The following is a 13774-nucleotide window of genomic DNA, read 5'->3' on the forward strand; positions in this document are numbered from 1 at the left end:
TTTGCACAGCTAAGCACCTAGGAGGCTTCATTTTGGAGTAAGCAGCTGTATGCAGCTAACTTCCCTGGATCATCCAGGCACAGGGTACAGCTGCTCAGTCCATGCAGTGCCATGCTTTCAAAACACAAGTGAAATGAAATGCAAATGAAAAATGCAGTTATCTTCAGTTTCTTTAATATATTATTTCATCCAACAAATTCCATTTCACTGCAGAGGCAGGGGAAAGATTTCAGAAGAAAACAAGCACACAGTGTACTTTAAGACAAGGCAAAGACTCCAAGGCCTTTGTAATAATATTAACTTCATTTTTCTCAGGAAAACAAACACAGCTTAAAAGCCAAGATTCATTTCCCTAGAATGGTTTATATCCTACTACTCTCTGAGAGTTTCATTGTTACCCCTTCTCTTCCACCAGAGGAGAAACAACTGAGTGTTTAAGAATAAAGCTAACTGTAAGAAAACATACTGAGGAAGTACTTAGCCTCCATGATCTAAGAACTTCTAGTGCTGACCCTGCAGGCAGGCGTGTTCGAATGGGACTTTGCAACATGCCAAGTGTGCTGGAATAGTCAAAAAGCCCTGTGGACATGGGTACTCCACTTCTCTCTTAATGGGAGTTTGCTGTCCATCCATATATCCTGGAGCTTATGTGAAATTCAAGGGTGTTTTACTTTTAACTGCATTTCTCTGTCTTTTTCTTCCCACCAGCAACACACAGACCAGGCCCGAGTAACTAAACATAGGAGGTTTGCTTCCACCTCCAGGGTGGCAGAGGGCACATTTCACTCCCTACTTTCCATGCATAAAGCGGGAGGCACAGAGAGAGCTGAAGGAGAAGGAAAACCATGGTTCTTCCTCCTTTGCAGCATATATTTGCTGATGACAAATATGTTTGCACAGGGCAATACCTTGAATTGTGTGCTCTGATGAAGTACCCCTGCCTGCAGCCGAGGATGTGGTCATGGAAGCAGCACAACACTTGCCACAGCCACAGCAGACATTTTCATTCCAAGTAAAGCTCAAAAATTCAGCAGTGACAGGGAAGAAGCACCCCAGACACGTTCAGCTTTCCCCCCGCCATTGCTTGTTCTAGGTCAGACCCTGTACAAGGGCTCAGCTCCCTGTGAGAGGCAGTGTGTAAAGGTGCTTCACTTCTGAGAGTGCATAAGGAGGGCAGTGGTGTGATGTTCTGTGGGCAAAGCCCCTCTTGGCCAGTGGGGAGCCATCTGAGGAGCCACTGGTCCGTGCCATCAGCCAGACATCCCATCCCACGCATCAACTTGGGACTCATCAACAGTGTGAAGAAGGTAAAGCGGTTTGCAAGCACCATATGAAGCAACCTACAAATGGTTTAATGACAGAACTTAATTTCTCAGCAATTAACTCAATGAAAGCTCTAAGAAAAAGCAAACACAATGAAAATAATAATATTATTTTGAAGTGAATTCTGGGCTTTTTTTATGCTGTGCTCAGCTGAACATTATGTGGCGGAGCTATGGATGTTAAAATTAGAGCTGAAAAGAAAAATGCCAAATAGATGAGCTGGTGAGGACAAATTTGTAACTAAAATGTTTAGCTCACATAAACTAGCAATGATGGATTTATTCCTAAAAGGATTTGATTGGTATAACCTTTCTTTAAGGGTCTCAAAAAAGCATTAAGCTTAGCAGAATATGATCTAAACCAGCTCCAGCCAGCATGATAAGGCAAATTTTGAAAGTTACCTTGGAAATCCTGAGGGGACTATCCCTTTAAGGTGGAAGATGCCTGCAAAAATTTCACAGCTCAATTAATTTTGTGATGTACTTTGTTCAGGGTGTTTCGTCCTGGTTTGGTGCATGCAGGGTCCAAGCTTGCAGTGCACAGAATGCTTACCTATAAAACGTATTATTCTTCGAAGCAGTGGGTTCAGGTAACAGCACTCTCCAGTCAAAATAGTTTTCTCTTGAATAATGAGGGTTTCTCGGGTTGACTTTATGAAATACATGGATATCTCACCAATAAAAATCTGCCAAGGAAAGAGAAAGAAACAGAAGGTTAAAAATTACATGAGCAAGCGCTAAAACATGGGTGACTAGTTCCACTCCACAGACAGTGCTACACAGACATGTGTTTTGGGGACACTGCACTTGCACTGTGGGGCTCAGCATGACTGACACACACCCAACTCCCACCCTGGAGGGTGCACTCAGTGGTGCAGAGACCTAGAGAAGGTGACTTCACTTACGGAGTGGATTGTGGTGATGCGCCTCTCCTTCCTCCCCTAGCTGCACTGCGAGTTGAGAAATGCTCCTCAAGCCTTGGCCTTGACAAGCTGCACCTGGACTAAGCCCCTGTTGAGCATATCAGAAATGCTGTCTGTTCCCAGGAACTCTGCCATCCAACTAGCACTTGTTTTTTCACAAACAGTGTTGGAAACCTATTTTTCTTGTCTGCATAATAATCCCAGTGAGATAATATTTTTGTTGTTGAACTTTCAAAAAGAAGCTACTAACTTGAATTGTGCCCTGGGTGGAAGATTACCATAACTAAAGCCCATTCTCTTGTGACCCTCTAAACAAGGGTTCGAAGTGAGACCCTTTTTGAGCTCTCAGTTCCCAGAAGGGGGTAGTGAGTATGTCTCAAACACTGATAGCTGGATGGCCATGGAGCCAACCAAGGACTGTTTGCAATAACAGACCAGAAATGTTTGTAATAACCAAGGATTGTTGTTATTAAAACACTGTGAGAAAGAACAGTATTTTACTAATGTTCTACTGTCAAAAATTATGTCTCCAAAGAACCACTGATCATGATGTTAGCTGTGTATGTGTTACATATTTGTGTATGATGTGAACATTCATGCTTTCTATAAATGTCATAGCTGCTTCCCATAGGAGTAGGATTGTTATTTCTTAAGCACTTAGAACTAATTTAATTCTGTAGCGCTGAGGCCTATCTGCCCTCACTAAAGGTGAACAGAATTTAATCACAGGCTTTAGAGGCATTGACAGTCCACACACAGCAGGAACTTCTGAAAATATTACCTATCATTCTGTCAGCAGGCTTTAGAAAGGGAAACTGGGGCTCTTTTAGAAAGACAGAGTTTTTAATGAAAGTATTTAAAATTAAAAAAAAAAAAACAACAAAACACCTGAAGTGGAAGAAATTAGCTTTAATGGGGACACTAAAAAAATATTAATTTAATACCTTATTACAGGACATACACAAGAGAAATTCACAGTGTTAGGGAACAGTCAGAAAAATGCATAACAAAAGTGTTTGTGTACACATTACACACACAGGGTGGCACAGACACCCTGTTAGTATAAATGTCAAGGAAGTCACCTTAGTTCACTCTGACTGCTGGAACGGTGTGCTGTTTCAAGAGCAACAATTTATCCTTATTATGTCAGATGAGCATCCTTATTGATTATTGACATTCAAGCCAAGTGTGCTCAACCTCTTTATAATTCTGCCCACCGATGGCAAGAGATGTGAAGCTGTAAAATGCATGTTGATAATGGCATCTGGAGGGGAGCTGATGAATGGGAGCTGCACTGAAATATTGCCTTTATCCCATTTCACTCCATCTGATCTTAATAGAATTTGGCAAGCAGTTCAATAAGTTCAGCTCACTAACGATGGGGCTGAGAATTAAGAAAAAGACAATCTGCACTAAAGCAGTTCTGAAGTGACACTCTGTTTCAAACTGTTTATTACTTGAATTATTGCAATGTTCAGAAGTTTGAATTACTGCTTTGGCTTTCTGTCTGCCCAGGGCATTACATACACACTGAGAGACAATTCACACCCTGAGGGAATTCTACTCTATGAACACAAGGGCTACTCAACTTTAAAATTTCCTAAAATTTTTTAAAAATGAAAGACTTAAGTATAAAACATACTAATAGTCCTCCTGTAACAATACATCCATCTTTAAATTTCCTTTACATCAGAAGTTAACAGAGAATTTTCCTGCTTCAATTCCAATCTTTGTTTCTATAAATCTAGCTGTCTGGCATACTCCTAAAAACTCCCATGTGCATGGATTAGTTCCACTTAGATTTAGGAGTAAATTTTGCCAGGCTGTAAATCTGTTCAATTCCATTCCACTGATTTAAGAATTATTCAAGATTTCCTACAGCATAACAGTTCAAAATTTTATTTTTAAAAATGAATACTGCCTTCAGTTTAATGCAGAGTTTAGGTATATGGCAATAAAGCTGTGTTTGTGTGGCAATACAAAGCGATTGAACATAATTGCACCATTCTTGTTATGTCACCATGGCACTGAATTTAGTTGCTGAAATTTTGTTGCAGTGTGTTTCTTGTTAATGGTATGTTCTGTAATTGCCCAAGTTGATGGTTTGGTCCAAATGAGACCCTCCCACCCCACGTTGTCAGTCTACCCTGAGTGTTCTGTCAATCCCATCCTAGGCCTGCCACATGCTTGGAATTCCACTTTGGAAATCCCCTAAACTTCGACGCTTGATTAGTCCATGTGACCCAACTTTCCCCCCCTACCTCCCTCATTGGATGATGATTTTGTGAACCCTGCCTTTTACCCTCCCCAGGATATCTCTGATTAGCTGATGCTTTGTACCCTCCCTTTGAACTGCCTCCCTATTTCAGCTGTTGCACGCTCACATTTTCTGTCTTTTGCCCCCAAGATTCCCCAGAGCATAAATCCTCTGTTATCCCATGCAAAAGACCTCCCTCTTGTCCTTGTCTCCTCAGAGCACAGACTGACAGCCAAAAAGCCTTAGAGCAAGTGCTCTAGTCACACCTCGGGTCATCCTGCTCCTGGGGTGTGACCCACTCCTGTCGCAGGCCGAAGGGATAGAGACAGATAAGCTCCGGCAGGATGTGATAAAATTTGTTTTCCTATATGCTTAATATGGGCTCTCTAGAAAGTCAGCCTTGCTGTTTCCTAAAAATTCAATGGGCAATTGGAAACATGATTCTGAAAGCTGATCGGTCTGTATGCAGTTGAATGTAATCTGAATAGCTCTCAAAGAACTTGTTTTTTTCTCACAGGCATTTCTGAAATCAAGTAATTCCACTGATTCTCATGATTTAAACCCTGATGATACTGCATGAGTAGGGTCCACATCCAGCCAAGCTGTCCAGCTGGCCTCCTAGAATCAATCACTGGCACTACTGAATACCTCAGCTCCTGCCAAAACAGAATCAGCACTCCAGGAATGGTTACAAATCAGTTCTGTAGCTGATATCTAAATATAGACTCTGTATCAAAATATGGGTGGAAAAATAAAACAGCAAACAAACTGCTTTGGTTTCTGTTTGGGAAAAAAATGCAAGGTTAATGAACTTCTGTATCATACTAGCTTAATTAGACAGTAGAAATGTCAGGAGAATTGCTTGTAGATTGAAAGCATAAGTGATGTGCAGTCTGGCATGAGCAGGTAATAGGGAAACAAAGGTAGTGCCCTGGATGTGTTTTTGTTCTTGGTTTCCTGAATGCAATTGCAGCATATCTACACTGAGGATTTATTGCTTGAGAAGTCTTGCTCACATTTCATTTCTTATTACTAGCAGGTAAAAATACAAGGATGACCCAAATCGCCAGTATGAATTAGAAGTACCCACCCAGCACTCATTTTTCCTCTGCTGATTTCAGCCTCTTCAGTGAGAAAACTTCCTCAATTTTCCCTGCCTTCATATTATTGTTCGCAGTGTCATCAAATATTGGCCCCTCAGTGTTCAGCTCTCAAAGCCCTCTGCTGCACACACTTTACTTATTTCCTGGCTCATCCTGACCCAGCAGATGATAAAATTATCTGTCCATTTTCCTCTTCAACAGTCTTTTATCCATGATAGTCCTTTAGCTGACATTTTCAGACAGTGAAATGTCTCATTTTCCCCTTTCAAATTCTCAGCACAGCATAGCACCTGATACTCCCTGCACTCCTGTACAGATTACCAACAGTTTGTAAATTTAATTATCAATTTAATCAACAAAATAATGGAACTATTGCTTTTAAAGGGACATGGAATCTTTTTTTTTTCCTATAGCACTTTCTGATCAGCTCACACAAAGGATCATTTGCACAACTTTGTTCCAAGAAAAGAAATTAAAATTATGTAACCATCAAGAAGACCCGTTTCTGTGAGGATAAACTAAAACTATTCAGGAATGTGTCTGTGGTACAACCAAGAGGAGGTTGCAGAACAGTGGCATTCTGGAGCTGCTCTCCAGTGGCAATTGTGCAGTGGGGTGAGAAGCTGGCTTGAAGGTTTGCATTAAATTTAGAAGAGTAATTATTTATGGTGCTGATAGCCATGGATGAGCCCAGCTTTTAACCTCCTTTGTTCCTTTTATCAGTTCTTCTCATTCAGGACATTGGCCTTGTACCTCAGTTCAAATGCTCTAGCAAAGCTGAGGACTGCATCCCTGCTTCATTCCCCTGCCATGCTTTTGCTTGCTTCTCCAGTAGCCAAAATATTTCTCCTTAGTCATGTTTGTCCATACTCCTGTGCATGTGGAATGCCACAGTCTACTCCTGTGGTCCAGTCATGCTCTCCCAGTCTCACCTCTGTTTTCTTCCCTTTGAATACGCCAGATTCACTGCAACTCAAGCAGCTCATCTCATTTCCCCAGTGGGATCTGCCTGGACTGCCTCCTCACTGTCCCACTGCTGCTGGCAGAGGCTGCAACTCATTTTGGAAAATATCCTAATTGTAATTTCTTTTCATTTTATAATTTTAGTCAGCTTCCACAGAATCACAAAATGAACTAGGCTGGAAAGGCCTTTGATATTATGAGGTCAAACATATATAGGCCTTTGTCCCGGGGAAGGAGGGGGGAAGGGAATTAGAAGTTCTTTCCAGGGCATTGTTCCACCAGGTAAAGGCCCGATGAGCTTAAGATCTCAACAGACTGGGAGTAGCCCAGAAGATACACAAAGGGTATCAGCCATCAGCGGCCATCAAGGGCCATTAATGGACTATCAACTCCAAACAACGCCCCTGGTCTGGGACAGGAGAGAGAGAGGAATGAGGACCTAATTAGCAACAGAAGTGAACATGTCTGTAAGCAACAGGAAACCAAATGCCAAGAACTACTTAACTTGGAACCAATGAACATTAAACTAATGAATATCTATGGGTTTTGAAAGTATAAAGTTTGTGAAAAATACATGTGTCATGGAATGATTTTCTCTGCACACCCGGACTACCTTGAGGATGAAATTATTTCTGTTGCACATCCTGGCCAGAACAACATCCTGGTCAGAAATAAAGTAATGCCTTGATTCTCTAACACTAAATATGTTGTTGGAGGGTTTATGTTTTCCCCACAGTTTTGGTGACACTCACAGTCCTCCTGCCTCCCCTTCACTCAGTCACTCAGTCACTTAGTCAGTCAGTCAGTCAGTCAGTCAGTCAGTCACTCACTCACTCACTCACTCACTCACTCACTCACTCACTTGTGACAAATGAGAAAACACTATTTTTATAATTTTTTCACACTTCCAAGGAACACTGGGGTTGTGTGGAAGTTCCCACCATTTTAATTGCAGCTGCAATTCCACACGGACAGAGAAGGAGGAGCACCAGCCAAGGGAGAGATGCAGGATGCACCACTGTGCCCACAGTTTGGGGCTGCCTCAAGTCTGTCTCTCTGTGAAACTTCCTTCTGTTGCTTTTCTCAAAATAGTACAGGTGATGTAATTTTCTGTCACAGCAAGACAATGGAGTTCCTACATTAGGGAGAATTATGTGAAGTGCAAGACACAACCTGGTTTTCCTAGGTATTGAGTTAATATTATACTGATTTCTGCCAGCTTTTAAATACTTCTACTTGTTTACTCTAACAGCACCCTTGTGACGCAGTCAGTCCTTTTTAACACCACATTCTACACTGAAACCTCACCCAGGGACATGATACAACACACAAATCTCTGCAGCAAACAAAACTGAATTTAGACCTTGGGACATCATTGCTCACAGTTCTGGGCAGGTTTCTGCAAACATTTTCCAAATTCTGTGCAAGGATGCATGTGGCTACATTTTTAATGTCACAAATAGAAAGAACCAAATTAATCAAGTCTCCAGCATTCAAACAGCAGCCAAGGGGAGGAGCAGATATGAGGAAGGCACTGGTTGTGAGACAAGATGCATGCAGAGTGCTCAAAAACAGAGAATAGCAGCATATGAGGGTTGTGGAACTCTCAACCTCAATCAGCCAGTTTCAGCATGACTCTACACACTCTCCCTGGGAGAAGCAGGATGCTTCACCAAAAGGTGACCTTTGCAAAATGTTCCAGAGGGTATTTCATCAGCTCTGGCTTGAGCTGGGCCAAAAGCAGTTCTGCCCTTCTGCACTGCATTGTCTCTGAGGTTTTTATCAGAACAGCTGCAGTCAGGAGAGGGGTGATCTTCAGGCTTGAGAGGAATGATGAGTTTGTCTTTACAAACAAGCTGTGGGTCCGCTGATAAGATGTAGCTATCAGTGAGAGACGACAGAAACAATGGGATGGATTCCACTAAAAGATCAAAGAGGCACTGAAAGAGCACCATGAATTCCACAAAAGTTATGAATTAAGAAGGGATTGTGCATTGGGGGTGGGGGGAAGGTATTGCAGGTATCAGGTGTTCCGGGAAGCCTGTACCTCTCAAGTACCTCAGCCTATGGGGAAAGGGAGAAGGGACAAGCGGCCGAGAATTAGGATAAAAAGGAGGCTGCGCCCTCCAAAAATTTGAGAGACCCCAGGGGAATGCCCCATGGCCTCTCCCTTTATTCAATTAAAGTAAAAGGACTCCTCTGTCTCCTTTTTGGACATAAACCTCTGGTGTTTGTGGATTAATTTTCCTGACAAGTTTTGGGGGCTCGTTCTGCCTTCAGCTCCACTCGCTGCCCGCTGCTTCGGACGGTGGAAATATCCCAGACCGAGAAGAATGTGGCAGGACAGGGACTGGCTCTGGTATTCAGTGTGTGATAAACAGAGTGAGCACAAGGAGGAAAGGTGAAGGTGATAGCCTTTTTCAGGCCAAAGAGGGAAAAACCGCAAGGTCCAAGGGGTCCCCTGGGACTGAGGGGACGGGATCGGCCACAAGGAAGTGGCAGAGGCTTTTTCTCCCCAGCAGGGGAGACCCAAGCCAAACAGTGGCTGGGAAAGGATCAGTGTGCTGTCTGCAGGGCATAGGACACTGAGAACGGCAATGTCTGCAAAAAAGCCAAAAACAGCTGGACTGTCAAGAAAGTCCAGAAGATAAGAGAAATGGATTGTTAAGAGTGTCAAAGGCTCTCATTATATCCACCAACCTAGAGCCGTTGTCAACTTTTAAAGTGGGTCTGGATCGAGGAGAGGTGTGTGTCTTAGTAAAAACAGACCTCTCGATTCACCTTAATTTTTATCCCTGAGGGGGAAAATTGTCTAAAGAATTTTTTTGATTGTTCAAAAGAGTTGTGAGAATTGCGGTTTCTTCTGTGGGCTCAGAAGTTTAACCATCTTTCTTTGAAAGAATTGTAAAAATTGTAGTAAATTAATTTGAAGATTTAATTAATTTGTCTACATGAAGTTTTGTGCAGAATGGCTCCAGTTTGGAGGGGACCACACCCCTCTGCTTTTCGTATGTTTTGTTGTAAAAAGCCAGAATTGGCAAGTTTCAGTTATGAAGCCAATGCTGTAAGTCATACCTTGTGGGGAACATCCCCACCAGTCTGTGGTGTGTTGTAGCCCTAAAGCAAATTCTGTAACTGCAACCTTGTAAAAATAGTGTCCTATGGAAGGCCTGGGTATTTGTCATGCCCTTCCTCTGTGGAAGTTATGGGGAAACTTTAAAGGAAAGTATTTTGTTTCTTTCCTTAATAAAAGTTTTAAATGTTAAAGGTTATAAAATGTTATAAATATTAGAGTTTCCTTAATGGAAGTTAATTTGTTAGTCATCTCCCTATGCCTAAGATGAACTTGATGCAAAAATTGGCTGGGGAGTGGTTAGTTACTAAAAAATGAAGAAATGTGATGTAATTATCTTGAAGCAGTGGCATTACTTGCTGCTGAACTAGATCATGTTTATACAAAGTCACCTGTTTTGTTTGGGCAAAATTAGCAGAAGAAAAATGTTAGGAGAGTTTGCTCCATGCTCAGAGGTTAAGTTGTTGCAGTATGTGGATGATTTGCTGTTATCAGGAGGAGATGGTTGAAAGAGCTACTGTGAAACTGCTTAATTTTCTTGCTAAAAAAAAAAGGACTTAAAGTGTCAGAAAAGAAAGCACAATTGGTAGAGAAACAGGTCAAATATTTAGGGCATATTTAAACTGGAGGGTTATGGTGTATTGATCCAGAAAGAATACAAGGAATTCTACAAATACCATTACCCCAGACAAAAAGGGAGTTATGACAGTTTTTAAAGTTGGTGAGATACTGCCGAGTATGAAGACTTTTCTGTTGTGGCCAGACCTTTATATGGCTTTTTAACACAAGACAGTCCTAATGTTGTGGTATGGGCACCAGAAGGAGAGCAATGCTTTAAAAAAATTAAAAGACAAATTGGTTAATGCCCCAGTCCTAGCTCTTCCAGATACAGAAAAGGAATTTGAATTATATATGAATGTTAAACAGGGTCATGCAAAAGGAATTTTGGTTCAGGAGCATGGAGGAACACAAAGACCGGTTGCTTATTTTTCAAAACTGTTAGATCCGGTGGCCAGAGGCTGGCCCCATTGTCTGCAGAACTGCGCAGCCACAGCTCTGATGGTGGCTGAGGCCCGAAAGCTGACAAGGGGGGGTTATCCGATTGTTAAAGTTTCACACCAGATTAAAGCGTTGTTAACTGAGAGAGCCTCTAAGTGGATGACCAGCTCTTGGCTGTTGCAATATGAGTATTGCTTATTAAAACAGGAGGATTTAGAATTTAAAAGCAAGGAAGGTTTTAACCCAGCCTCCTGTTTGAATGGCCCTGAGGAGGGGAGCCAAGGCAAATTCCATGATTGTATTCAAGTAATAGATCTACAGACTAGGGCAAAGAATGATTTGCGAGACATCCCATGGACTGGGGGGGAAAACGTGTTTATTGATGGGTCTTCAAGGGTGATAGAAGGAAGACGATTTACAAGATACTCTGTCATGAATGGAAAGCAATTAAAGGAAGGGGGGAGGTTACCAGCCACCTGGTCAGATCAGAGGGCTGAGCTGTATGCCCTCGTGAGAGCTTGTGAGTTATACCAAGACAGGACAGTAAATGTTTTTACTGATTCTAAATATACATATGAGATAGTACATGCATTTGAGAAACTGTGAGAGGAAAGAGGTTTATTAACCTGCAAAGGAAAGACGTTGGCTCATGAGAATTTAATCTCCCACCTATTGGAAGTGGTAAATTTGCCAAAAGAAGTAGCAGTGAGGCAAAGGGAGGCAGACTGCCTCAGAAGAGGCAAAGAGAAGGAGACTGGCTGATGGAGATGCGAAAAGCTGCATTGTTGCCTGAAGTTTCTGGGATACTTCCCTTGCTCCCAGTGGCTGCCCCCTTGCCAGAAAGGTTGTCTTTTCCACTAGAGGACCTTGAAATAGTTGTGGAGAGTGGGGCAGAGGGAAAGGGAGGTGGTTAGTTTGCAGGGGATGGTGAGCGGTGGATGCCGGGAGTTCTGACCTTGCAGTTGTTGAAGCAGCTTCATGGGGGAGGTGCCGAGGCTCCCGAGGGATAGCAGAAGCCTTCCTCAAGACGTGTGCTGCTGTGGGTCTTTTTGCTCTGGCAAAGCGAGCTTTTAAGGTTTGTTTGATTTGTGCTAAAACAAATAACAGAGTTACAAAGGAACTTGCCAGAGAGAGAAGGCATTGGTTGGTACCCTCCCTTCCAGAGATACCAGGTAGATTTCACTAGAATGCTCCTGGTGGCAAGATTTAAATACCATTTAGTAATAGTATGTCAGTTATGAGTAGCCAGAAGTGTTCCCAGGTGTTTCCGCAACTACAGGGTCAATTATTAAAGTCTTTTTTTAGAACAAGATCAAGCCGAGTTGAAAAGATGAATGGGGAAATAAAGAAGCATCTTCTGAAGCTGGTGATAGAAACTGGTAAGCCATGGGTGCAGCTCTTGACACTAGCTTTAGCAAGAATAAGGGCCAGACCCAAGAGAGATATTCAACTATCTCCCTTTGAACTGATGTTTAGAATTCCTTGTCCTTGTAATTCCCGGCCTGGGGCAGGAGTAAAGTGATGTATATTTAAAACAATTTGTGGCCTGGATACTGTCTCTTGTGAAATCTCTTCGACAGGAAGCTCAGCTGACACAGACCCTGCCTTTGGACTTTGCTGTGCATAATACCCAACCAGGAGACTGGGTCCTAGTTAAAGAGTGGAAAGAAGCACCCCTGGTGGCTAAGTGGCGTGGACCTTTCCAGGTGTTGCTGACCACAGAAAGAGCCATCAAGACAGCTGAACACGGGTGGACAGATCACACTCGAGTCAAGGTCTCTAAAGCTCCAGAGGTTTGGACATCTCAGCTGGAGGAGAAGGATGGGAAGCCGCGACTAACACTCTGCAGGAGTGGACTGGAGCAGTAGCTGGTGCGTCGACATCGGGGGAAGCCCTGAGTGCCTACCCACAGACTGCCTGCTGAAACAGTCTGCATGGACATCCCTACTCTCAAATCTCCAGACACTGGGAGCCAATCCATGCTGTCATTGCTTTCTTTGTGCTAAGCTGTTTCTGTGCTTTCACTTGCCACAGGTGGTGTAGAAGACAACGTGAAATTGAAAATTAGAAATTAGATTATAACACTGTTAGAATGTTTCTCTTAATAATTTTACCTTTATATTTTCAGTTAAGTTGGGGTCTAAAGTGGGAAAATAAGTTTTTTTACTTTAGGAGAAGAAGTAGCAAAGACCTTTAACCTTAGAAACTGTTGGGTCTGCGGAGGGCCAGGGGGATCTGAAAACTGGCCATGGGTGGCCAGCCCAGTCGAGCCTAAATGGTGGGTTAGCACCCTGAGTGAAGTCCATAATGGAACAGGATTTTGGGACAAAGAAGGAAGTCCATGGCAGCTTCATTCTTCTGAAAGAGGCATATATTGCCTAAGCAGAACAGGAAGCACATATGTGGGAAAGAGCGTTTGTGACTGGACTTTAGGTTTAGATTGTTGGACCCCCAACTGCCCTCCTTATGACTGTTCCAGTTGTAGCAACTCTAATCTTTTTATCATGCATTATCTCTTGCTTAAGTCATTCAACACGTGATCAAAAGAATGCAGGTAGTAGCAGTGCCTACTGACCCAGAGACGGCTACAAAAAGGTTGAGAGTGATGCCACTGGAAATAATTGCAAGGCCAAAAAGACCCAAGAAAAAGAAATTAAGTCAATGATAACTGAAGTTTGTAAAGACAATTACTAACAAAAACTAAAAGAGGAGGGATTGAGAGGAATGACGGGTTTGCTTTACAAACAAGCTGTGGGTCAGCTGATAAGATGTAGCTATCAGTGAGAGACGACAGAAACAATGGGATGGATTCCAGTAGAAGATCAAAGAGGCACTGAAAGAACACTATGAATTCCAAAAAGTTAAGAAAGGATTATGCATTGGGGGTGGGGGGGAAGGTACCCCAGGTGTCAGGCGTTCCGGGAAGCCTGTACCTCTCAAGTACCTCAGCCTATGGGGAAAGGGAGAAGGGACAAGCGGCCGGGAATTAGGATAAAAAGGAGGCTGCGCCCTCCAAAAATTTGAGAGACCCCAGGGGAATGCCCCATGGCCTCTCCCTATATTGGAATAAAGGAAAAAGGACTCCTCTGTCTCCTTTTTGGACATAAACCTCTGGTGTTTGTGGATTAATTTCC

The 13774-nt window shown here is 42.7% G+C and overlaps 1 protein-coding gene across 3 annotated transcripts in view; it reads right to left on the reverse strand.

The window, feature by feature from the left end:
- PLPPR1 (phospholipid phosphatase related 1) overlaps positions 1-13774 on the reverse strand; it is a 163664-nt gene that overhangs the window by 33755 nt on the left and 116135 nt on the right. For all 3 annotated transcript variants that reach the window (XM_086868681.1, XM_086868682.1, XM_023944330.2), the window contains one exon: positions 1876-2008. In XM_086868681.1, the coding sequence (XP_086724807.1) occupies positions 1876-2008 (133 nt within the window). The remainder of the gene's footprint in view (positions 1-1875; positions 2009-13774) is intronic.

The sequence above is a fragment of the Cyanistes caeruleus genome, chromosome Z (assembly GCF_971803275.1).
Source record: "Cyanistes caeruleus chromosome Z, bCyaCae1.hap1.1, whole genome shotgun sequence".
NCBI classification, from domain to species: domain Eukaryota; kingdom Metazoa; phylum Chordata; class Aves; order Passeriformes; family Paridae; genus Cyanistes; species Cyanistes caeruleus.